The sequence below is a fragment of the Rhinatrema bivittatum genome, chromosome 14 (assembly GCF_901001135.1).
Source record: "Rhinatrema bivittatum chromosome 14, aRhiBiv1.1, whole genome shotgun sequence".
In the NCBI taxonomy this organism is placed as follows: Eukaryota; Metazoa; Chordata; class Amphibia; order Gymnophiona; family Rhinatrematidae; genus Rhinatrema; species Rhinatrema bivittatum.
This window is the reverse complement of record NC_042628.1, coordinates 55,958,438-55,983,102: the sequence shown is the minus strand read 5'-3', so window position 1 is coordinate 55,983,102 and position 24,665 is coordinate 55,958,438. Positions and strand designations below refer to the sequence as shown.

The window sequence follows — 24,665 nt, the reverse complement described above, 5'->3', positions numbered from 1 at the left end:
AAGTGGAAGTCCAACACCAGAATATGGGACGGTTTGCGAAGCAGGAGTCTGTTTCAATGGAATTTAGTGAAAGGTGCATGGGACTCTAAGACCAGGAGCTCATTGTCCCTGTGGGATGAAGTGACCGCCACCAAAAAGAGCAACTTTTCACATCAGATACTCGAGTTCACAAGTGTTAAGAGGCTCAAAAGGAGCTTTTATTAGCTGGTTTAATATCAAGTTGATGTCCCAGGAGGCTTCAGGTGAAGCAAGCTCCACATAAATCTAAATATAAATCAGACTTTTGTCTGCAAATTGATGGCAGATGGCACCTGAACTAAGATGAACTCTTTAGGATTTAGTTTTCAAAGCAGATTCTGAGAGATGCAGAAGATACTCAAAAAGATTTTGTGTGGGATGAAAAAAGGAATCGAGAAGCTTGCTTTCACACCAGATGGCAAACCTCCATTTAAACTCATGTGCCTTCCTGGTAGACTTCCTTCTAGAAGCCAAAAGCCTAGTAGTCTGGATATAACAGAAGGAGAATGCAACATTCTGGTAAAAACTGTTGTTCTACTCAAATCAAGCCTCTTTGATTTCTTGGTTTTCTTGAAAGTCAAACCAATCACCACACTCTGGTGTAGGTGCTGCTGGCAGTCCAATCTTGGAGCTGACTGGTCATTGAGGATGCAATGAATGGGGTGTTCCACAACTTAAGAACACAAGCACAGTCACTAACTCTTTAGGCATATCAGGTTCTTCAGGAGACAAAAAAGAGATGCTCTGAGCTTGTGAGGCTTCTAAACCAAAAGACATTTTTTGGAGATAAGTGGAAGAGGAATCTCCTTTGGTGGACATTGATTTCTAGCAAGGCACAAACACGTCTTTGAGAGGAAATCTGGCAGAAAGTGGTCTTCAAGGTCTTCCTTCTCTGGGTAATAAGATCTGAAGCTTTTTCAGAATCTTCAATTCCTCTTGTCAGCTGAAGCTGAGAAGACCCAGCCTAGGAGCACATAGTTTAGGGACAGGACCTGACATCAGTTTTTTAGTATACCTGCCATGGATGAAGGCTGTGTGCATAAATGGTGCAATTCCTTGTGGTAAGATAACTGAAACAGCCCTTGCCATGGTCAATGCCAGCACTGGCATGGACAGCCAGATCAGTATAACACAAACACGTCTGGTGCCAAAGGCATGGTCTGAAATGCTGGGGGAGGATCACTCAAGGCTGCCAACAGAGCTGAAGCAGACATTTTGATGCTCTGAAACACTTTGAGAAAATCTCCAGTATCACCTGGTTGAACCTTGTGTGGCATGATTCCCCTAACAATATTGAGGACTGCCTGAAAATAGTTATCATGGAAGACAGGTGAGTCACTGCTAGGAGCACAGTGAGGCTCAGGTCCAACTTGAGATGCTGGATTGTCATCTGAGTTCAACTACTTCAGAGCACAAGGCACTTTGGGAGCCGAGCATCAGTGGTAAGCAATGAGACATCAAAGTTTCCATCCAGGCTTAATATTACTTCTTGATTCAAAATGCTCATATGGTAAGAACAGGAAGATTTCTCACTTCAAGCCCTACCCTTGTGCAGAAAAGTCAAAGCAGATGAAGTCCTCTTCAGCTGGGTATAGCCACCATCAGGACCTGAACAAGCTTCAGAACCAGCTCACAACTGGACTCATTCTGATACATGAGGTGGGAAAAAGTCAAAACTGCTCTGGGTCGCATCTGGCCACAGATGCCACAATTGGAGATGTCGTGGTCCTTGCTCCTGGGTATCCTGCTTAATGCACTGATCTGCCTATGACATCGCTGATAGAAAAATAACAGAAGCAAGACCGAGGGAAGAATATGGGGTTTTCTTCCCAGAAATAAGGATGACAAAATGCCAGAGGAAAAACCCATCCTAGCCACAGACAGAAGTAAACACAAGTCAGGGAAGCAAAAATTGCTTCAATTGAAGGGAGTGGCTGAGGTGACAATGACAAAAAAAGGTCAAAAACTTGAAAAAAGCCCAAAATGTTTAACCAAGGATGCCAAGAGGGAAACCATGAAAAGCCAAACTATGAAAACAGCTTAACAAGAGACAAACACCACAGCAAAACACTGGTAAAAATGCAGCTTGCGAGTGGAAGACCGAGGGTACTCCTGAGGCGATGGGGGAAGCCCTGACACAGAGAGCAAAGCAAAATCTTCTTCTAGAAAGCTCGCTAAACATCCCTCCTCTGAGGCCTGCAGCACAGTCATCTGACCCACATGCACAATTCCTGTCGAGGACGCCCTGTCAGGTGACCATGCGGGTGGGAAAAAACACCTTGAGAATGCACAGCCAGACCCACGCAAAAGCAAAATGCACATAAAAGTAGCCCTGCTGGCCCTTAACAAAATAAGGAAACCTTTCTTTCTTTAGTTCTTTGGACCAGTAATTTTGATCCTCCTTCTTGAGGGCTTCCAGCTCAACCGGAATCAGCCTCAGCTGGGGCTACAGCCCTAGGAACCTTCATGCACAACCACATGGGCTTTTCTTCCACACTGATATGTTCCCCTGACTCAGCCCAGCCACTGCTATGTCTGTCCTCAGCCAGGAACCACAGATTGTGGCGGGCTCATTCTAGAAACCAGCTGTTGTGGACCTCAAGCCTGGCCACTAGGGGTCGCTGTTGAGCAGTGGGCGAGACTCCTTCCTCACCCAGGTGCTGGGAATGCTGTCTCCACAGCATCTCCAGCCCCAGCCAACTTGGGAACCAGAAGCCAGGAGGGGAACTGAACATGGGTCTTCCAACCTGTTTTTCTTTCTTTTTAATGATTTTACTTGGAGGGCAGAGACCACAGGGGGTGTTGGCAAAATGTGTCAATATTGATGCACGGAAAGCCAAGTTTTCCCCCCAGAAATGTAATTTTTCTAAAAAGCACCATAAAACAAAGAATCAGTGGGCAAACTGCAGTGGATTTTATTCTTTGCAGGTCCTTCCTATAAATACTTTTGGGTTCAGGAGGTAGCAGGTGCCCAAAGTAGTGGTGGTGGAGGGATGCACAAGGCAGGAGGCTACGTGAGGTGGCAGTGAGTTCAGGAGCTGGGGCTGGGCATGGGGGGTGATGGCCCCGCTGAGGGAAGGCTTACCTTTTTGCCGCACGGAACACCAGACCATGATGATGAGCACACAGATAACCAGAAACACCAGGATGGCCAAGATCCCCCCGATGATGGCGTAGGGGACGGACGTGTGAGCCTCGATGATAGCCCCAGGGTCTGTAGATGGGGGAGGGAGGTGGGAGAACGGAAAGAGGTAGAGGTAAAAAGGAAGAAGGGAGGCAGAAAATACAGGGGACAGGAAGGAGGGAAAGAAGCAGAAGAGAAAGAGAGCTTAGCATTGGGTGCGTGAGCAGGATTCTGATCTTCAGATTTCGGATCACAGGGACCAGAACTGCAGAAATCACAAGTTGATAAAGCAAAGGAAGGGGATCATCCCTTCCAGCTCTTAGGTGTTGCCAAAGTCATACCTAAAATTGGTGAAAGGAAAGAATTACAAAGTCACAGTCCCTTGCCCTCTCTCGTTCACCCCAGCACGTTCACACTCTCATCACTCCCTAAGCTTCCTGGGTGTAACTGCAGCGGATACTGCAGGCATAGACAGGAAGAAAAGTCCTACAGATTACGAATTTGTTGTTAGCCACTTTGGGTAATCCTTCAGGATTAAGAAGGCAGGGTAGAAGTGCAAAGATAGGTTAATATTTCTGTCACTGCACTCTTATCTACGGTAGCTCCATGAGGTCCCAGTCCAGAAGGGGAATCCACAGGACCCGTCCATCTCATCCTTTCTCCTGGCTCTGTCCATGGTCCTTACCCATCTTCCCTGACTCTCGCTCTCAAGATTTGAGAAACTTCCTTGGCACGACAGTTTGTATGTGTGTAAAAGAAAAGAATAACAAAGTACAGAAGAGAAATAAAAGCCCGAGTTCCAAGTTTCTCATGATGGTCAGTATTCTTTCTGCTTAGTTTATAATTCTGGCTTGGAGGCACAATCCAGCATATTTTACTGCTATCGTCTCGGCACTTTCCCCCAGGATTATACAGGGTTCTTCCTGCTTATTTTGTGGGAAGTCTTTGATTTTGTCTGCCAGCTTTGGGAACTGCGAATCTCTTCTTGCCCTGCATTTTGCATAGAACAGGAGGGAATGCATTTCTCCTTCTCCAGAGCCGGCTTCTTGGAGCTTTCAGTGCACTTGTCTGCATGTTTCTACTTCTACTTTGTGGCCACTTAGAGATCCATATTCAAAAGGTTTATCCGGCCAAGTCTGGGACTGAGCTGGACAACTGAGAGGATAAGTCATTACCTGGTTAAAACTTACCCAGATAAAATAAAAAGGCTCACATTTAGCCAGGTAGCACTGATATTCACTGCTACCCAGATACATTTATCTGAGTAAGTCTAGTTACGGTCCAGAGCAGGTCTAAAGCTACATTTACTCAGATAACCTTGGATCTAACTGGTTGCATTCAAATATAGCTGGATAATTCACAGAAAAAAAAAGTCAAGCAGGCCCAATCCCCCCAAGCAGGCTTACCCTCCAAAACAATAAAAAAAAACCCCCAAATGTTGGCACCCAGTACCTAATTCCCCAACCCCCAGCATAATTTAAGCAAAGTCGGCCACCATAGTGATCCAAGGGCTCCCTACCCCCAGCAGATAACAAAGTTAGTTTGCTCCAGTGCAGTTAGTGTAGCTGGGTTCAAAAAAGGTTTGGATAAGTTCTTGGAGGAGAAGTCCATTAACTGCTATTAATCAAGTTTACTTACGGAATAGCCACTGCTATTAATCGCATCAGTGGCATGGGATCTTCTTAGTGTTTGGGTAATTGCCAGGTTCTTGTGGCCTGGTTTGGCTTCTGTTGGAAACAGGATGCTGGGCTTGATGGACCCTTGGTCTGACCCAGCATGGCAATTTCTTATGTTCTTATGTCCAGAGCCCAACTTGCCCTCCTACCACACCCTCCTGCCTACCAGAACCCCCCAAACCCCCGAGGTTGGACTGGAAGGTGGTCAACTCTTACTGCACTCCCTGTTGCATCCAGTGTTGTTTGACAGCTTTCTAGGAAGATTCTGGGTAGGAGCCTTGGGCTGTTATGGTGCCGACATGAGTTTAATTATTTTGGGAGTTTGGGGGGGGGGGGGATTGGGTATTAGGCGCTGACATATTTTAGAATTATTTTGGATGGGGATAGGGTCTGCTTGACTATTCCATTTTTTTTTTCAAATGTGAATATAGCCAGTTAGGTCCAAAGTTATCTGGAGAAACTTAACTTGGATGACTTTAGCTGAGTATACTCAGCAGGAGACTTGTCTCACTGAATACTCGGCTTATCCAAGTAACTATTTGGATAACTCTGCCACTTGCCAGCCTACTGAATATGGACCTGTTAGTTTTGGGTTAATAATGGACCCCAGACTTCGCTCCCATATAGGAGAACTTGCTAAGTGATGCTAATGAATCATTTCACTCATACAATACTGGGTGGGGGAGGGAGGGATTTCTTTATTGCATGTAGGGCCCTTAGAGCGTTTCTTGTAGTGTTTATTTATACAGCCAGTCTGAAACTCCCACATGTACTTAGTGTCAGGCCAAAGTATGCCTATTTTTTGGTTATTTACGTTCAATTAGAGTTCATGTTGGAGAGTTTGGGACTTTTTCTAGAAAACTGTACTTTTTGGCCTTTTCCTGTAGAGCTCTCTCTCTCTCTGTCTCATTTTCCCTCCCTCTCACTCACTCCTCATTCTTTTCTTTCTTGTCACTCCCTCTCAAGACTGGCTTTGATTTCATGGCTTTTGCAGACTTCCTCTAGGACTAGGGTAGAGGACTAAGGATTTCTAAGGCAGTAGCAAGAATTCAAAATCACAGAGTCAGCAGCAAAATGGCGAAATGTAGGAAGAAAGTGGGAAAGGAAGAGGGGAATGAGAAGAAATGGGCAGGGGGGACGTGACAGGGCCCCTCGCTGATTTCTAACCCAGTGGTTGCATGGGAAAGCACCTTTGATTATGTGACAGCCATACAATCACTGACAGTAAAGCATGTTACCTTCCACAGGAAGCATAGGATGAGTCATGTCAGAGAATTCTGGGTAAAGGGGGTAAATGTTACCATACAGAAACTTATCCCTTTCCACCCTCACCCCATCTCTTTGCAACCTGGGATCAGTCACTTTGTGTTCAATACTGACAACATCAAGACTACAGAACCCAGAATCCTCAGGGGCTGCAGTCAATGGCCTGGGAATAACTTACATACATGGATGTTGCTATTAGGGTCACCAGCCTAGAGAAAAACGTTATAATTTACAGACATTCCCTTGCTTGGGATAGTGTTAGAAAGATGGGAACTGAGAGGTGGTCTCTCTTAACAAGGAAGTATGTGAGCTGCTCTGGCTGATGGTTTTAAACTGTGCCTGTCATCTCTGGATTACAGATATTCCTTCTTTCACATTCTTAGGGGTCTGTTGGCTGAACCCAAAAATCAGACGTGTTGATAGGGTGGCCAGGTGACCTGCTTTGTGCTGGAAGTCCTCCTTTGTCTGCCTCCATCTGGGAATCTGGGCCTTCCCTGCCCTCCTGCTCAGAGAAAAAAATCTCATTGCATCAGAAGCAGAGCAGTCAGGTGAAAAATCCCAGCTCATCTCTGCATCTGTGGTGCCATCAGTGGGTGGGTACTAGAAAGAGTCAGCAGTGAATGCAATTGGACCGGTGAAGAAGGATGGGAAGGAAAAATGTGGGGGTTAGAGGAGGGATCGGCTGCCATCCTAGCATTCTCTTTCTTCCACTTCTACCATTGAATCCACCCTTTGTTTCACCACAATCATGTGCACTGTCTCATCATGGTGTTGTTGGCACAATGGCACCAGTACCGGTGGTGCTGCCTCGCCTGTAGGGCTTAGACTCAGCTTGCTATTCGGTGGAAGCTGAAGCTGGCGGCATGGCTGGGACTGCACTGGGGCTGGGCAATTGAGTTCAGGTCTCCTAGGAGCCAGACCTTAATCATCTCCACTATCACCAGGGGGACACCAGCCCATTCTGCAAGTGCAGGTGCATGGTAATTAAGCTCCACAGCACGGCAGATGAGGGAGCTCAGCTGGGGTATGGGGGTTTGCACTCTCTTGTTGTGAATTTGTGATTTGCAAAGGAGGGAGAGGGTTTAGGGTGGTTTTAGGCAAGAGGGGATTATCTCTACTAGCTCTGCTAGTGGCCAGCAGGGGAGAAAGGAATCTACTAGTGGCCAGGGGTTCAGGCCACAGTAATATGCTGCTGGACAGGGAACAGGGGAGAGTCGACATGTTGCTGGCCAGGGAGGGAGAGAGGTTGAAGGTGGAGGTGGTGGGAGAGTGGGAGCTAGTTCTGGGTAGGGGAGAGGGAGGGGCCTGGTGATGACCAGAGGTAAGGGGGTCTTAGAGATCTGCTACTGGCCAGTGGGATAGGGACCTAGTGCTGGATAATGGGTAGGGGTTCAGGGACCTGGTGCTAGCCAGCATGGGGGAGGGGGGAATAGGCAGAAGCTGCTGGTCAGTGGTTGAGCATGGAGGGGATTGTGTCCTGAGACTTGGTGCTGGGCAGTGAGGAGCGGTTTGGGTGCAGTGGGGAGAGAGAGAAATGAAATGGAGTAGAGAGAAAGAGAAAGGGAAGTAGGGACTTGCATTTCTATCTAAATTTGTAATAATTTTTTATTTCAAATCTATGTAAATGTATTTGCATACTAAAATGCATTTCTGTTAATTCTATATGCAAATTTTTGCCCTACATTTTGTCCTAATTGGAGGTAAGCATCCTCCTTTTGAGGTACTCCAAGTTGGCCACCCTAAGTGCTGAATGAGAACAGTATCTGAGAGAGTTAGAGATGCACCCCTTTAGGAGGCTGGAAACAGAGGGCGCACCAGCCAGAAAAGCAGAGGCAGGTGCACGTCTCCCTCCAGGAAAGCAGCAGCCCAACCAGCATGGAGGAAAGAAAAGTAAACCCCCATCCGCTTGGCAATAATGTAGAGAACGGGAGAAAATTCAGACAAAACTTGGAACTGTATCTAGTGGTCATTGGGACTAAGCAAAAACATAACAAAAGTAAAATCCTCTGTTCCTTTGAAAGTTATGGAGGAGGAAGCACTGAAGATTCACAACTTCAATTTTGCAGAAGGGCTAAAGTATGAAACTGAATGAAATTGTTGTGGGCGTGGAGCCTTGGACCAAGGTAGAGGCGCAACCTTTAGGGAGGAGCCCTGCAGGTCCCCACTGTCAGCAGGTAGAGTCGGATGAGGCAGAGGCCCAACTGGAGCTTCGCCTATACTGGCCCACATTCCCCCTCGGGTTGAGCCTTTGGGTGCTGGGCCCAGCAGGTCTTAGGTGGGGGCCTCTGTTGATGGTCGGAAAATCTGTTGAGGACACTGGGTAGTACAGGCGAATCCGGAGGCAGGATGGGATCTGCAGTGGAGAGTCCACAGGGGCCTTTTATAGGCCAGAAGAGTGACATCATCTGGAGGTGCCTTCAGCCCCTTTTCTCGCTGCAGGCCCTTTATAGCTAGAGAGGTCGGGCACACGTGCACCTTCGGAGCGGGGCCAGATAATGTCAAGCGGTGTCCTGCCGCACTGGTGAGCGGCGGTGCACCATGAAGACTCCAGGAGGCTGGCTGCGTTGGAAGCGGAGAAGAGGCTCAGCTGTGGTGGTTCATGGGGCAGACCCACGGACTGCAAAGCGCAATAGAAATGCTACAAAAATCTGAGGAGTACTGCGTGCCAAGAAGGAATGAGATCTTTGAAAGCCAGATTTTTTATGCGCATATAAAACATGAATGAAAGCAGAGAGCACTATGTTACATCACTAAAGCACCTCAGTAAGATCTGTGCCCTCGGGGACTTCAACTCTCTGATCAGCAATAGAATTATGTGTGGCATTAGAGACAATGCAATAAGAGAGATTGATGCGTGAAGGAGACTTAATCCAAGGGGGAAAAAAAACCACACTTGTTAGATCTATCAGCTGCAGAAACTATGAAGAACCAGGCCAAAGAGCTAAATGCATCTGTGGGGACCGATCATGCACTAAACATGAGAGAATATGACCAGAAAAGGCCAGATGAAAAGGGGGAGTCGAGCCTGCAGTGTTTGGGAAGCTGTACCATAACTGTGGTAAGAAGAAGCATTTTGCAAAATGCAGATCATAAGCACTGAAAACTCAGTTGCATGCAGGGCCATATTTAACCCGTAGGGCCTGCAGGCAAAATTTCAAATTTAGGAACAGATTGGTGGCCAGCAGTGGAGAAGGGAAGTCCTGATGTGTTGCTTGGTGGCCCTGCCACCAGCCCTGTCTCTTTGTTGTGCTGTGAAACAGGGCAGGTAGAAAGGCAATTTTCAGCCACTGATTTTATCTGGGTTAAAATCATTCCACAGTTGCCTCTTCCCATATGCATGTGGCAGAATCAAACAGAACTAAGGAGTTGGACTGGAGGGGCCGGAAACCAGGGTTTCACTTAAACTGGACACTGGTGCTCGGGTTAATATAGTCTTCTAAATTATATAAAAGTGAAAATTACAGCAAAAGTCTATTCAGGGAAGGTGCTTCGCCAGCATCTAGTATTTCACGGTTTGCTAGGTGAGCATGCAAATCCCTTATAGGAATGGTGTCATGTTGGGAAGTGCCAGTGCTCTCTATGCTAAGCCCCAAGAGGATCTAGACACCCACAGACTGGGTGAGCTCCCTAAACACCGTGGAGAAAGACAATGGCAAGTTAGATGCAAGAGACCTTAACAAAGCTGTCAAAAAATGAACATTTCAAACTGCCAACTAGACAAGAAATTATGGCTCAGTTTACATATGTTTTCTTTTCCAGTAAATTGGATGTCTCTTCAGGAATTTGGCAGCTAAAGCTGACCAAAAAAAACTCAAAGTTATGTGTATTTAACACTCCATCTGGAAGGTATACATTTCTGAGAATCCTGTTTGCTATTTCATCGGCTCCTGAAGTTCATTAAAAATCATACGTAGGATCTAGGGGTACATGAGTGAAGCACAGTTCCTGGGATGACTTCATTACCTGGGGCTCCACAGAAGAAAAGCGTGGTCAACAGTTTTGGGAAGTCCTAGAGGCAACAAGAGATGCAAACGTGAAATGAAAGAAAGAAGTGTGTGTGTGTGTGTGTGAGCGAGTGTTTGTGTGTGAGTATGTGTGTGTGTGTGTGTGTGTGTGTGAGTATGTGTGACTGAGCGTGTGTGTGTATGAGCGAGTGTGCGTGCGTGTGTGTGTGAGCGAGTATGCGTGTGTGTGTGTGTGTGTGTATGGTGTAACTGAACTGACTTAGATGGCAGACATGATCTCCACTGAAGCGATGAGGCCTGAGAAGAAAGTGGCGCACGCTACTAGCACGATGCTCCAACACAATTCCAAGAAAGATGCTCATCAGTTTCTAGGAATGGGAAATTACCCGGGAAAACTGATACCTGATCTGTCCACAACAGCAGCAGCCATAAGGGACACGTCTTAAGAATAAGAACGACGGGTGCTTTGAAATAGGAACTGATGTGAGCACCTGTGTTACAATTCTGTATCTCAGGTCAAGAAAACTTTCCTCAGATGCCTCCCAGTCTGGGCAGGGTGCAGAGGTTTTTCAGTCCCTTGAGGATCAGTGGCAGGGACAATGCCAGAGGAAGAAACTAGATATGACCAGATTAAGGCATTCATGGGAAGATTATCTGTGGACAGAAAGTGAACGTGGAAACAGACCATGAGCCCTCACCCCCACAACATTGTCAGCAAAACATTAAAGAGGCAATTTGCAAACAGCAAAGCCCCTTGATCCAACCTTGCACCTTTCAAAGGAGGTCCACATTTAGAACATAAGAACATAGGATATGCCATATTGGGTCAGACCAAGGGTCCATCAAGCCCAGCATCCTGTCTCCAATAGTTAGGAACCTAAATGAATATTTGGGTACAAATATCCGGCTAAATTCTAGACGCCTAATAAGTTAGGTGGCTAGAATTTAGCCAGCTAATTTAGGGGCATTCCAGGGGCGTAACTGGGAGCAGTTGAGTTAGCCTGGTAACTCCAATATTCAGAGTTAGCCGGCTAAATCTGGTCGGGCCAAAGACCTCTCCTAAAGTTAGCTGGCTATAGGTAAGTGGATGACTAATTAAGGGGGTCATTTATTAAAGTGCTATATGTGTTTTCGCATACGAAAAACGCCATAATGCATGGTGAGATGCAAATTAGGAAAAGTGGAGGAGTTTGGGATTTGTGGCCAAGTGGGCTGGCTTTGCAATGCCATATTGCACAGCTTTAATGTGGTTTTTAACTACACCTTTTTCATTTGCGTTAAGCTCTGTGATATGGCTTTAATGCACTTTGTGATGTTTTTGCAAACAGTGTTTTAAGCTGCTGGGGAGAGAGAGAGAGAGAGAGCGAGAGAGAGACTAGCTATAAGGCCCTCTTACTAGTAGGTATTTATACCTCTAAATGAGGCCCACCTGGTTACTCGAGGTGAGGTTTAGGTGGGAGTGTGGGGGTTGGGGGCCGCTTTGACATTCAAAGTGAGACGTATGATCAGAACAGTGCTCTCTTGTAAAGATTTGATGACCTTCGGAGTGAAGAAACTCAAAGATGAGATTTGTGCAGTGTTCTCTCAACCTAGCTTGATGGACTCTCTACCTGAGTAACATCAAACTAGGTTGATAGAACATTGCACAAATCTCATCTTTGATTGAGTTTCCACACTCCGAAGGTCATCAAATCTTTACAAGAGAGCACTGTTCTGAATCTTTTGTCTTTGTGACCAAGACTATAGCAGAGGTTGGAGAGAGTAACATTTTTGAGACTTTGAGATGTTTGCAGAGACTGTTGGCATTATAAGAACATAAGAACATAAGAAATTGCCATGCTGGGTCAGACCAAGGGTCCATCAAGCCCAGCATCCTGTTTCCAACAGAGGCCAAACCAGGCCACAAGAACCGGGCAATTACCCAAACACTAAGAAGATCCCATGCTACTGATGTAATTAATAGCAGTTGCTATTCCCTAAGTAAACTTGCTTAATAGCCATTAATGGACTTCTCCTCCAAGAACTTATCCAAACTTTTTTTGAACCCAGCTACACTAACTGCACTAACCACATCCTCTGGCAACAAATTCCAGAGCTTTATTGTGCGTTGAGTGAAAAAGAATTTTCTCCAATTATTCTTAAATGTGCTACTTGCTAACTTCATGGAATGCCCCCTAGTCCTTCTATTATTCAAAAGTGTAAATAACAGATTCACATCTACTCGTTCAAGACCTCTCATGATCTTAAAGACCTCTATCATATCCCCCCTCAGCCGTCTCTTCTCCAAGCTGAACAGCCCTAACCTCTTCAGCCTTTCCTCATAGGGGAGCTGTTCCATCCCCTTTATCATTTTGGTTGCCCTTCTCTGTACCTTCTCCATCACAGCTATATCTTTTTTTAGAAGCGGTGACCAGAATTGTACACAGTATTCAAGATGTGGTCTCACCATGGAGCGATATAGAGGCATTATGACATTTTCCGTTTTATTATCTGTTTTGAAAGATCTATTTTTTGGAACAAGGGGTTTTGTTATCTTTTCCAGTACTTGTTTCAATGTGGAACTTGAGAGAGGTTATCCTACCCTCCAAGGGGAAGGAATTCTAGAGTTGGACACTGGTTCAGTTTGGAGAAGAACAACTAGGGAATTTACCATGGACAAAGAGACTATTGCCTTTGTGATTATGATTTTTCTGATGCTGATTCTAATTGTTTTCCCATACTGGCCTGGATTCTTATTTTCAAACTTTAAGTATATTTCTGTTGAACACCATCTGTGGACACCATGGTTATTTGCTACCTGAATCCCAGTGGATATACTTCTCACCTGAGAATACCATTGACCAGTGATCCCGAAGAGTAGAGAGTATGGATTTAATGACTGTGTTCATGATTGCACCAAGAACCCAAGAGGTTAATCCTCCTGCTGCCCCCCCCGCCCCCCCTGCACCTGATGGACTCCACTGTCTTCAGGGGCTCTTGTAAGGCAAGTGTGAGAAAGGGAGTGATTCAGAACATAGAAGAGCAACCTGGGGAACTTTCTGACTCTCTAAATTCACTATACCCCACGAAGGGAGGGTTACAACTGTTTATGGACATTTCCTCCAGGAATGTCCTGGTTTTTGATTTATTATGGTTCTGAATCTGTAAACCGCCAAGGAATGTTGACAGGCGGTCTATACATTTTAAAATAAATAAACTTATCCAAACCTTTTTAATTCCAGCTACGCTTACTGCCATTACCACATCCTCCAGCAATGAATTCCAGAGCTTATCTGTACAGTGCATAAGAAAATATTTTCTCCAATTTGTTTTAAATGTGCTACTTAGTAGCTTCTTTTTTATTTTAAAAGCGTAAACAGTTGATTCACGTTTACCCATTCCACTCATGATTTTATAGACCTTTATCATATCTCCCTTTAGCTTCTCTAAGCTGAAGAGCCCTAACCTGTTTAGTCTTTCCTCATCTTTATCATTTCTGGCCACCCTTCTCTGTCCCTTTTCTAGTTCCGCTATATCTTTTTTGAGATGCAGTGACTAGAATTGTGCACAATGCTCTAGGCGCAGTTGCACCATGGAGCAATCCACTACAAGACATTCTGTAAACACCCTGGGCATTGTGGAGAGGTCAAAAGAGAGAATGTGATATCTATTATGACAGCTGGTTATGATGAAATGCAGAAATTTCTGTGATTTTTGTGAATCAGAATATGCATGTTGGCATTCTTGAAATCTAGAGTGGTTACCCAGGTGCTGATGTCCAATTGAGGTTGAATTGTCCCTAAAGAGTTAATTTTGAAATTTTCTTTCCTTGGGTGTTCATTGAGATCTCTGAGGTCCAAGATAGGACACAGACCACTTATTTTCATTAGAATGAAGAAATATTTGGAGCAGAATCCTCTGTTCCTTTGACATACTGGAACTGTTTCTAATGCATTTGCAAGGAGGAGGGCTGACAGCTCTTGCTGGAGTAGAGCTGTTCTGCATTCATGTAGTAATTCTTTGGTGGACTGTTTGGGGGTATTGAAGATCATAGCACAGGAATCCCGATGCTTGAATTTCAAGTCATCTCCCCCAAACAATCCACCAAAGAAACTCAATCTCCAACACTCCTTGATCAATCCTTGGGGAGGAAAGACCAACAGCATGCTCTCGATCACTCCTCTTGGGGAGAAGCAATGACCAAGATCATCTGCTCAGGGGGGAAATTTGTATCTCTGAGACACAGCCCACAACAAGGCGAGGATATAGCAAGGGGAGGATTCCCAACAATGCAAAAAAACCCTAGGATGAATGCAGGGCAAGACATTAGTGGCAGGTAAAGTCTGGTCACACAGAAGTCCACATTCAGACACATTCCGGATAGCAAAGTTAACCGGATAAATTTATCCTGCTAAGTTTGGAGATATATTCAACAATGCAGCCACACCATTGAATTCATCTTTCTGCCCACCTTCTCCCAGCATTTATTCTCTTTCTTATCCCCTCCCTTCACAATTCACCTTCTCCTTCTCCACAATTCACTCACAGCTCGCATGCCTCGTGCTCCAGGGTGGGAGGGCCCCTTCCTCCTCCCTCCTCCTCCCCTTTGCTATCGTTCCAGGAGCACCAAGCGCAACAACTGGGGGAGAGGGAGGGAGAGATTTTGGTTATGTCTCAGGAGCCTCCTGGTGAAACCCGGAGAGTCCCCAGTTATGCCGATGGTGTTGCACTACGCCTGGCATCTCTGGATTCAAGATATTCCTTTTTTTTTTCTCATTCTTGGATATCTGTTTACTGAACCTAAAGATCATTACAAGCAAATACAATTTCTGTAGAAGCAAAGGGGAGAGCTCATGCCAGTGTTTCACAGAAAAGCAGGAAACCTGCAAGTTCATGGATGCATGGTGGTAAACCAGGACTGGATCAGCCTGTCCCCCCCCCCTGACACACAGCCATCCGGGCCACTTTACTGACACCGAAACATCTGCACACCACCAGACACATGTGTACTCACCGTACACCACCAGCACATACTGGTCCGAGGCTCGGCCGTGCTTGTTGGTTGCAGCACAGACGTAAGTGCCGTTGTCTAGTGTGCTTAAGGAGGGAATGTTGAGCACATCCCCCTGTAGTTCCACTCTCTCTGGCAGGGACTCGTTCAGCCGGCTCCAGAGGATCCGAGAGGGCCTGGGAAGGGGAAGCAGAGAGATGGAGGTGAGGAGAGACAGGAAGGACCAAGTATCGCACTACTCACCTGTCAGTGTTTCTCACTTTCTCTCTAGCCTTCCTTCTATCTGTCTCTCTCTCTCATTTGTGTGTGTGTGTGTGTGTCTCTCTCTCTCTCTGTCGCTCTTTGTTTCAAGGTTACATCTCTTCTGGCTGCTGCTGCTGCTATCAGTGATACATCATGTTAGAAGCTAGCTGCCCAAGTGAGGTGAGTTAAGATGGATCTGGGGACATTACAGCACAGTTTACTCGGCAATGGGGACTCTATTAATCACAGAGGATGCTGCACCCCCCAGCCAGTCCAAGGACGTGCCAAAGCCAGCCCCTCTGTCCAGACTATTTCCCAGTCTGCCTGCTTTTACCAGATGGGATCCGAGTGGGGAACAGGAAGAAGACAGGGAAAAGGGAAGAGAAGGCCGAAGAATGAGTACAATGGGTGTAGACTCTGTGTGTTTGTGACCCCAAGCAGTCACTTATCTCCCTGTGCATCAATTGTGATCACAGGACTAAGGCTCAGCAGCATTTCAGCAGCTCTGTTGGTTTGACATATTAAACTGGACATTTGTCAGTGCCATACTACCTCACAGGCCGATGTAATAAGGGGTGCCTGTGTATGTACAACGCCTGATTTAACATGGAGTTAGTGTACAAACGTGAGTGCAACATGTGCACACAAATTAGCCCTCCTTCATGCAAATCCCATATTAATCAAGGCATAAGAGAGGCGTGCGGGCTTGACTCATATTTTTTTTTTAATGCTGGAAATGTAACTCCTGGTCAGAGGCGGAGTAAAGTTTCTGGGGTAAGTGGTAGTCTGTGGAGTTCACATCCTTGGGATTTCTGTTTCAGAAACCATGGTTTATGCCTGCTAAGAATTGGTCTTTTGTATTCACGTTTTCAGATTTACGAGCATTTTTTTTTGTTTAAAAACTCCCAGTGCTGTGCCATACCATTAGCTAACTGCATGAGGATTAACACTTTTTTTTTTTAGTGTGTGAATAAGAAAATGTATGCTGAAGTTCTGTGCACATTTTTTTTTTCGCGTCTCATATATCAGGCTCTCAGAGGACTGTGTCTGGGTTTGCCAAAGAGAGTATTGCACAGTGCTGCAGCACATCGCTTGACAGATGCTCCAAGGAGAAAGAAGGTCACCCCTATTCATCCGAAACTTGCCAATTGCCTATTGGGACCCTTTCAAAGTGTGATCTCTTGTTTTTAAGGGCCTTAAATGGGCTTAAAACCAACCTATTTAAAAGAGAAATGTGTGAGCTGGACCTCTGCTGCTTATGGCAATGATGTTGTCATCCATTCCTTGTATAATTAATTTTGATGTTGATGCTACTTTGCATTGTTATGGTTTTATGGTTATGGTTTTAGGTTCCTCTGTTGGAACTCGCTATGAACTTTCACCAGAAAAGCAAGGAAGAAATAGCTGCCTCCGTTCCTGACTTGTACCCAGGTTTTTTTGTTATATATGCTCCCTGGGCACAGGAGAGGGACGATATTGTGTTTTCGTTAGCTGAAAAACATTTGGGGATTTGAGAAGAATTTCTTGTGTACCTGTATATGTGTTTAGGTGTATATGGGAGTTGAAATTACAGGAATGCAGTTATCTTATAGTTGCAATTGGTGAGACACATTGGGATATTTATCATATTTGTAAATTTGATTTATATTCCACTTTTGTGAACAGCCACTTGAACTGGATTACAATCACAAGGGCGGTTCTATAATGAGAGCAGGGTGAGAGCGGCTGCTTCAGGTGGCAGAATTTGGAGGGCAGCAAAAACTGCCCCTCCCCCCCAACTCTTCTAGCGGTTGCCTCACCCTGCCGCCAAAACAACCAACCCAATCTGCCTGGCAGCGAGAAAAGAAGAGACTCAGTGGCCGTCAGTGGAACTCAAACCTGCCAAAGGCCGAGAATAAGCAAAGGCCTGGCGGGCCACTGACAAGCCCAATCTGACCATCGGCAAAGAAAAGAAAAGGAGCCCAGAGGCCGCTGCTGGAACCTAATCCTCCGGAAAGCTGAAGAACAAGCAAAGGCCTCATGTGCCACCAAGCAAACCCAACCATGCTGGTGGGCAAAAATCAACACATGACTCAAGGGCCTCCGGTGCAGTTCAATTAGCCGGTGACAGAGAAACAATGAAGGACCCGCCCAGCAGTGAAGTAGGAAAGGACCGAAGTAGGAAAAGTGGCCAAAAAAGAGCGACAGAAGAAAAATGAGGGCTACAGCTACTGCTGAGCTCAATCTGCCGATAGCCCTGACAGCGGTGTGAGTGAGGGAGAGAGAGAGGGAGAGGGAGTGGGGTATGCGTTTGAAGAGCATGTGTGTATATGAATGTGTGTGAGAGCAAGTGTGTGCATGAGTGTGAATAAACGTGCGTGTGTGAGAAAGAGAGAGGGAAAAGAATGTTCCCCCTCTCCCACTAATCCACAGAAATCTCAGGATGACTAGAAATCAAAAGTTCCCAGGTATGGATTTTTTTCTTCTTACTAGGTTTAATTATTGGGTATTATTTCATGTCTGCTATTTGTAAATATTGTATTAATGTTTGGAAAAATTTTATAACTTTTATATGAGATTTTAATTAATGGTTGTTACGCTATTCATCTGCTGTTTTGAAATATGTTTTCTTTTTATTATTATAGTTTTACTATTATGATTGTTTCATATTTCTTGATTTTATTGTTTTGAGGGATGGCATTTCTGTTTTTCCATTGTTGCACTGCATATAGTGAGGCTTGTTGCGGTTTTCAGTTCAGTTTTTGTCTAGATGTTTCTTTATACTGTATGGTCTCTTTATTCTGTATTTGGTAAGGGTCTGTATGTGGTCTGCATGTGTAACTGAGGTGAAGTATCCTGCTAGTGTGAAGTTTCGGATTTAAGGATCTATAGTAGGCTGGCTTTTTCCATTTTCCTAATAGGAGGTGTATTAGATTTTAGGACCTGGTGTAATATCTGCAGTGCTACCTTTTCATAGTTAAGGTTTTTACTTTTTCATTGTTAGTGTTCTTTCTTAATTGAAATTCGGTTTACTTATGGCTTTCTGGAGGCAAAGCCCACATCCAACATGCATTACCTTAGGCCTAATACCATATGCATGCCAAGTGTTTATTTGGCTTTTTTGTAGAGCTTTCTGTTTGGCACCACAGTAGTGCACGTAAAAATAATATGCATGTTGTGATATTTTTATCTCAGAAAACTATACTTTGAATGTCTTTTCATGTAAAATTGGTTATTATAAATGCAGATTTTTTTGCATTGTGTGTGGTGAGGGCTGAGAAGGAGGGGGCACAAGGCTCGAAGGTTCACCTAAGCACCTGATACCCTTGCACTAGGCTAGTAGAGAATTTGCCACACAAAGACGCCCATCATTCACCCACCCCCCAACTTCTCCAGGGGCAAATGCTGGGGGACCATGGGAGACAGGTGTTCCTGGAAGGGTGGCAGGTTCGCCAGCTTCCTAGAAATACTGAATTATCACAGAGACTCTGCTACTCCTCTGGGAACTCTGGGCCCCTGCTTTCCTCCTTCCGCAGCATTTCAAATCACCAAAAGGAGCAGACTATGAAGAGACCCCACCGCCCTTGCCCATCTTGATGATTTGACCTGTCCCGTGCTTTGGGGGGGGGGGGGGGGGTGCCATCTCATCCCTTGCCTCAGGCAGCAGATTCCCTTGAGCCGCCCCTGTACATTCAGATATGGCAGGATATTCTTTTGTCCTCAGAGGACTCACAGTCATTTGCTAAGCATTTTTCCTACAGACACAAAATGGGAGAAAATGTTTAGTAAAAAAGTGCCTAACTTTGTACCTGAAGGAATGGAGGGTGAAATGACTTACTCAGCGGAACCCACCCTACCTGGCGACTGAAGTAAAGAGGAGGCCGTGGGCCGCCCGGTGGCTGAAGTGAAAGGGAGGGCACAGGGCTGCTGGCAGACCCCAGTCGAAGAAGATGGCAAGGCCCGGGTGTGTGTGGGAACACATGTGAATGAGAGAGAGCATGTGTGAGAGGGCGCGTCTGTGTCTGTGTTTGAGAGAGGAAACATGGGCAGGTGTGAGTCTGTGTGTTGTGTGAGCTAGTGTGTGTGAGGGAGAATGAATGTATGAGCAGCGTTGTAAGCGAGAGGGAGCGTGTGTGTGTCTGAGTGCGTATAAGAGAATGAACATGTATGTATATGCGTATATATATGAGAGAGAGGAGAAAGTTTGAACACCTCCCATCCCCACCAATCCATGACAATCTCAGGGTGACTGGAAATCAAGGTATAGACAGCAGATTGTTTTTTATTCTTATTAGTTTTAATGACTGGCTGTTGTCTGATGTGTTTGATGCTTTGAAATATTTTACTGGTGTTTAGGAAATTTAAAACAAATTTTATGAATTTTTAATTATTGGATGTTCTACTCTTCGACTGTTTTGAAATATTTATTCTTTTTGTTAGTATAGTTTACTATTCTGATTATGTTTTTATATTTCTTTATTTTATTGTTTGTTGTTTTATAAGGGCTGGTGATATTTCTGTTTTTCAATTGTTGCACTGCATACAGAGTCTAGCTTGTTGCGGTTTTCAGTTCAGTTTTTGTCTATATGTTTGTTTATACTTTATGGTCACTTTATTTTGTATTTAGTAAGGGTCTGTCTGTGTTCTGCATGTGTGACAATGAGGTATTCTGCTATTGTGTAGATTCTGTATAGGGATCTATAGCAGCCTGACTTGTTCTGGTTTCCTAATAGGAGGTGTATTGGGGTTTTAGGGCCTGGTGTAATGCTGTCTTGGAATGGGAAGTTTGTTATATTGTAGTTCATTTTACTCATGGTTTTTGAGGACCAAGCATATCCCGAACACGCGTTATAATAGGCCGTGTTTTTTGCAGGCGTTTCTGGATAGTACTACAGCAGAGTATGTAAATATAATACACATGTTGCTGTAAGTGATATACCCCAGAAGGCTGCACTTTGATTGTCCTTTTCATGTAACATTTGTTATTATAAATTCATAGAGGCTGATATTCAAAGCGGATTTAGCGCCAGATAGCCGAACAAGTAGGACTTATATTTAGCGGGCTGCTGAATATCCGATTAAATTTCTTAGCCAGCTAGATAATGGGTGGATCAGGGCGGCGCTACTTAGCTGAATAACTTATCCAGCTAAGTAGCAATATTGAGATTTAGGCCTAGATTTACAAAAACACCGTGGTGGCGTGAATCCTGCGGTAACGGGGGGCAGACGAAGCGGGGGGGCGGTCCTGCAATAGCCGGCAGCGATCGCACCTCTGTGGTGCAATCACTGCTGGCGTCGCGCCGAACAACTACACCATAAAAGGTGTAGTTATTCGGCCCAAAACTAGCAGCGATAAAGAAGCGTATCTTTTGCTGTTGGCGAAGTCTTTGCAGCGTCAGCCCCGGTGCCGCCTCGATTCCTCCTCTTCCGGGGCTGACGCTGCCCCGACTCCGCCCCGATTTTGGTATTGCACATGATAAGGGACTTTTCATGTGCGAAACATCCCTTATCGCGTGCGATTCGCATAGAAAATGACTCCCTTAGCTGGATATGTTGTCCATCATAAGTTTAGACCTGCTCAATAGCTAGTTGACGTGAATTGTAGCTGGAGACTGCCAGTGTCGTCAACCGAGAAATGCCAACACCCAGAAACTATGGGTGTCTTAACTGGGGGTAAGTCTGGCTTACCCATGCTTGTCTTGCTCTCGGGGATTGTTACCCAAGGTTTCAGTATTTTGAGGCAGCCATGGGCAGGATACTGAGTCCATCTGTCTACACTAAGGAAAATAAAATTATCAGGTAAGTAATTTCTCCATTTCCTAGCGTGTAGCAGATGGACTCAGGACCAATGGGATGTACAAAAGCTACTCCCGAACCGGGTGGGAGGCTGCCCATGGCCCACTTAGTACTGCCCTTGCGAATGCTGTGACCACCCTGGCCTGAACATCCAGGTGGTAGAACCTCGAGAAGGTGTGAATGGAGGACCACGTCGCCACCCAACAGATCTCGGTGGGTGAAAGCATCTTGGTTTCTGCCCAGGACACTGCCTGGGCCCTTGTGGAATGGGCCTTGACTTGTAGAGGTGGAGGCTTGCCTGCCTCTATATAGGCCGCCTTGATTACTTCTTTGATCCAGTGGGCTATGGTTGCCCGCGAGGCTGCTTCCCCTTGTTTCTTCTTGCTGTAAAGGACAAATAGGTGGTCCGTCTTTTGTACGGATCCCGATCTTTCCAGGTAGGAAAGTCTGCCGACGTTAAGGTGGCGTAGGCAGTGTGAGTCTTCCGAGTCCTTATGCTCGTCTGGAGATGGCAGCAAGATGGTTTGGTTTAGATGGAAATGAGAAACCACCTTTGGAAGGAAGGAGGGGACAGTGCGTAGCTGTATGGATCCCGGTGTGAATCTGAGGAATGGTTCCCGGCAGGATAGAGCTTGAAATTCGGAGATGCAAAGGGCTGAACATATTGCCACTAGGAATGCAGTTTTCAAGGTCGGGAGCCATAGGGACAGACCGCGGGTAGGTCTGAAGGAAGCTCCCGGTAGAAGTCGAGTACTAGATTGAGATTCCATAGGGGTACCGGCCACTATAGTGGTGGTCGGATTTGCTTGACCCCTCTCAGGAAGCAGGCCATCCTGCAGGAATTCCAGGATCATGGGAATTTTGACTCTCTGCGGAAGAATGTCGCGGTCTTCACACCAGGCTTCGAATATTCTCCATATTCGTATATAAGTTAAAGATGTGGAAATCTTGCGTGCTCAGAGCAAGGTGTCAATTACTGCCCTCGAGTATCCGCTCTTCTTCAGGTGAGTCCTCTCAATGGCCAGACCGTAAGAGAGAATCAAGTTGGGTCTTCGTGGAGGATCGGTCCTTGCTGGAGCAGGTCCTTGTGTGGAGGTAGACACGGGGTTCCCGACTAGAAGTTGTCGCATGTCTGCGTACCACGGCCTTCTTGGCCAGTCCAGGGCCACTAGAAGTACTAGCCCCCTGTGGTGTTCTATCTTGAGGATGATCTTGCCCAGTAGTGGCCATGGAGGAAAGGAGTACAGCAGATCTGCCTGTGGCCAGGTTTGGATGAAGGCGTCGATCCCCTGGGATTGAGGGTCTTGTCTGCGACTGAAGAAGTTGGGAACTTGGGCGTTGGACTGGGTTGCCAGAAGATCCATGGCTGGGGTTCCCCAGCGGTCTATTATCAACTGGAAGGCTGTGGTTGACAGCCTCCATTCCCCTGGATCTAGACTAGATCTAGACCAACTCTGCTGAGGTAATCCGCAGTGACACTGTCTTTTCCTGTGATGTGGGCGGCCGAGATCCCTTGCAGGTTTGCTTCCGCCCACGTCATTAGGGGGTCTATTTCCAGGAACACCTGTTGGCTTCTGGTTCCTCCCTGGCGGTTGATGTAGGCCACTGTTGTGGCGTTGTCCGACATGACTCTGACAGCTTCTCCTCCGAGTCTGTGACTGAATCGTAGGCAGGCTAGTCTGACTGCCTGGGCTTCCAGTTGGTTGATGTTCCATCCCAACTCTTCCTTGTCCCATTGCCCCTGGGTTGTCAGTTCCTGACAGTGGGCTCCCCATGCTCGTAAGCTCACATCCGTGGTGAGCAAGACCCAGGTTGGTGGGGATAGTCTTACTCCCTTGCTCAAATGGTCTTCTTGTAGCCACCATAGGAGTTGTATCTGTACCTCCACCGGCAACTGGAGGTGGACAGTGTAGTCCTGGGACATCGGGTTCCATCGTGACAGTAGAGAATGTTGTAGTGGTCACATGTGGGCCCTTGCCCATGGTATAACTTCTAGGGTTGATGTCATTAGTCCGAGGACTTGGAGGTAGTCCCAAACTGTGTGGCGAACGCCGTTCAACAGTTTTCTTAACTGGTCCATCAATTTTCTTTTTCTTGTAACGGGAAGGACGACCTTGTCCTGTTGGGTGTCGAACCAGACTCCCAGGTATTCTAGAGATTGGGAGGGCTGCAGACAGCTCTTGGTTGTGTTGACGACCCACCCAAGGTTTTGCAGTAGGTTCTTGAATCTGAAGGTCACCTGATGACTTTCTTCTGGAGATTTTGCTCTGATCAGCCAATCGTCCAGGTATGGGTGTACGAGGATTCCTTCTTTCCTCAGTGTCGCCACCACTACAACCATGATTTTGCTGAATGTCCGAGGGGCAGTGGCTAGTCCAAAGGGTAGCGCCCGGAACTGGTAGTGATGGTCCAGGATGGCAAAGCGTAGAAAGCGCTGATGGTTGTGTTGGACCAGGATGTGGATATAGGCTTCTGACAGGTCCAGAGAGGTCAGAAATTCTTCCAGCTGTACTGCCCTTATGACCGAGCGTAGGTTTTCCATGCGGAAGTGTGGTACCCTCAGATAGCGGATGACAGACTTGAGGTCCAGGATGGGCTGAAATGTTCCCTCTTTCTTGGGGACGATAAAATAGATGGAATAGTGTCCAGTATTTTGTTGGTGCATGGGCACCAGTGTTATAGCCTTTAGGGTGAGTAATTTTGTCAGTGTGGTTTCCACTGCCATCCTCTTGGAGAGGGAGTGGCAGGGGGATTTCACAAATTTGTCTGGGGGGATGCTGTGGAAGTCCAGGTAGTATCCCTCTCGAATGATGGCTAGGAGCCACTTGTCTGATGTTATCTTGACCCATCTTTGGTAGAATAGGGCAAGCCTGCCCCCTATGGCTTCTTCCTGTGGATGGGTCTGTTGATTTTCATTGTGGGGTGCAGCTGGGGTCTGGACCTGAGCTGGCTCCCCTCTTGTTGTGTTTGTTCTGAAAGGACTGGCCCCCTGCCTGCGGGGCGAGGTGCTTGGTATGTATTCTTGTACAGTCTAAAGCGCTGTGATCCTCTGCTCTTGGATATTCGGGGAGAGGGACGATGACTTCTTTTTTTCTTGTCCTCCGGTAGCCGAGGTACTGGGGATTCACCCCATTTGTCGGCTAACTTCTCCAGTTCGCTTCCGAACAGGAGGGCTCCTTTAAAGGGCATTCTCATGAGTTTCATCTTGGAGGTCACGTTGGCTGACCAGCTTCGGAGCCAGAGTTGCCTTCTGGCTGCCACAATGGATGAGATGCCCCCTGGCTGAGCTGTGCACCAGGTTGGACGTTGCATCCATGAGGAAGGATATCGCTGGTTCTATGTTTCGATGGGCGTGGTAGCATTCCTGGCAAGTGATAAGCAGGCACGTGTCACCACGGCACAGCAAGCAGAGATCTGGAGTGACATAGCTGCTGCATCAAATGACTGTTTAAGGATGGATTCCTGACGTCTGTCCTGGCATCCTTGAGTGCCGCTCCTCCTTTGACTGGAATGGTAGTGTGCTTTGTGACAGCGCAGACCATGGCGTCCACTTTGGGAAACACCAGTTCTTTGGCTGAGGGATCCAGTGGGTATAGGGCTTCTAAGGC

The 24,665-nt window shown here is 46.3% G+C and overlaps 1 protein-coding gene across 1 annotated transcript in view; it reads right to left on the bottom strand.

Moving 5' to 3' along the window:
- The window catches only part of CADM4 (cell adhesion molecule 4), a 300,944-nt gene that overhangs the window by 5,602 nt on the left and 270,677 nt on the right, over nt 1-24,665 (bottom strand). Inside the window, 2 exon segments of the mRNA XM_029577123.1 lie at nt 3,104-3,232; nt 15,043-15,215. Coding sequence (XP_029432983.1) covers nt 3,104-3,232; nt 15,043-15,215 — 302 coding nt within the window.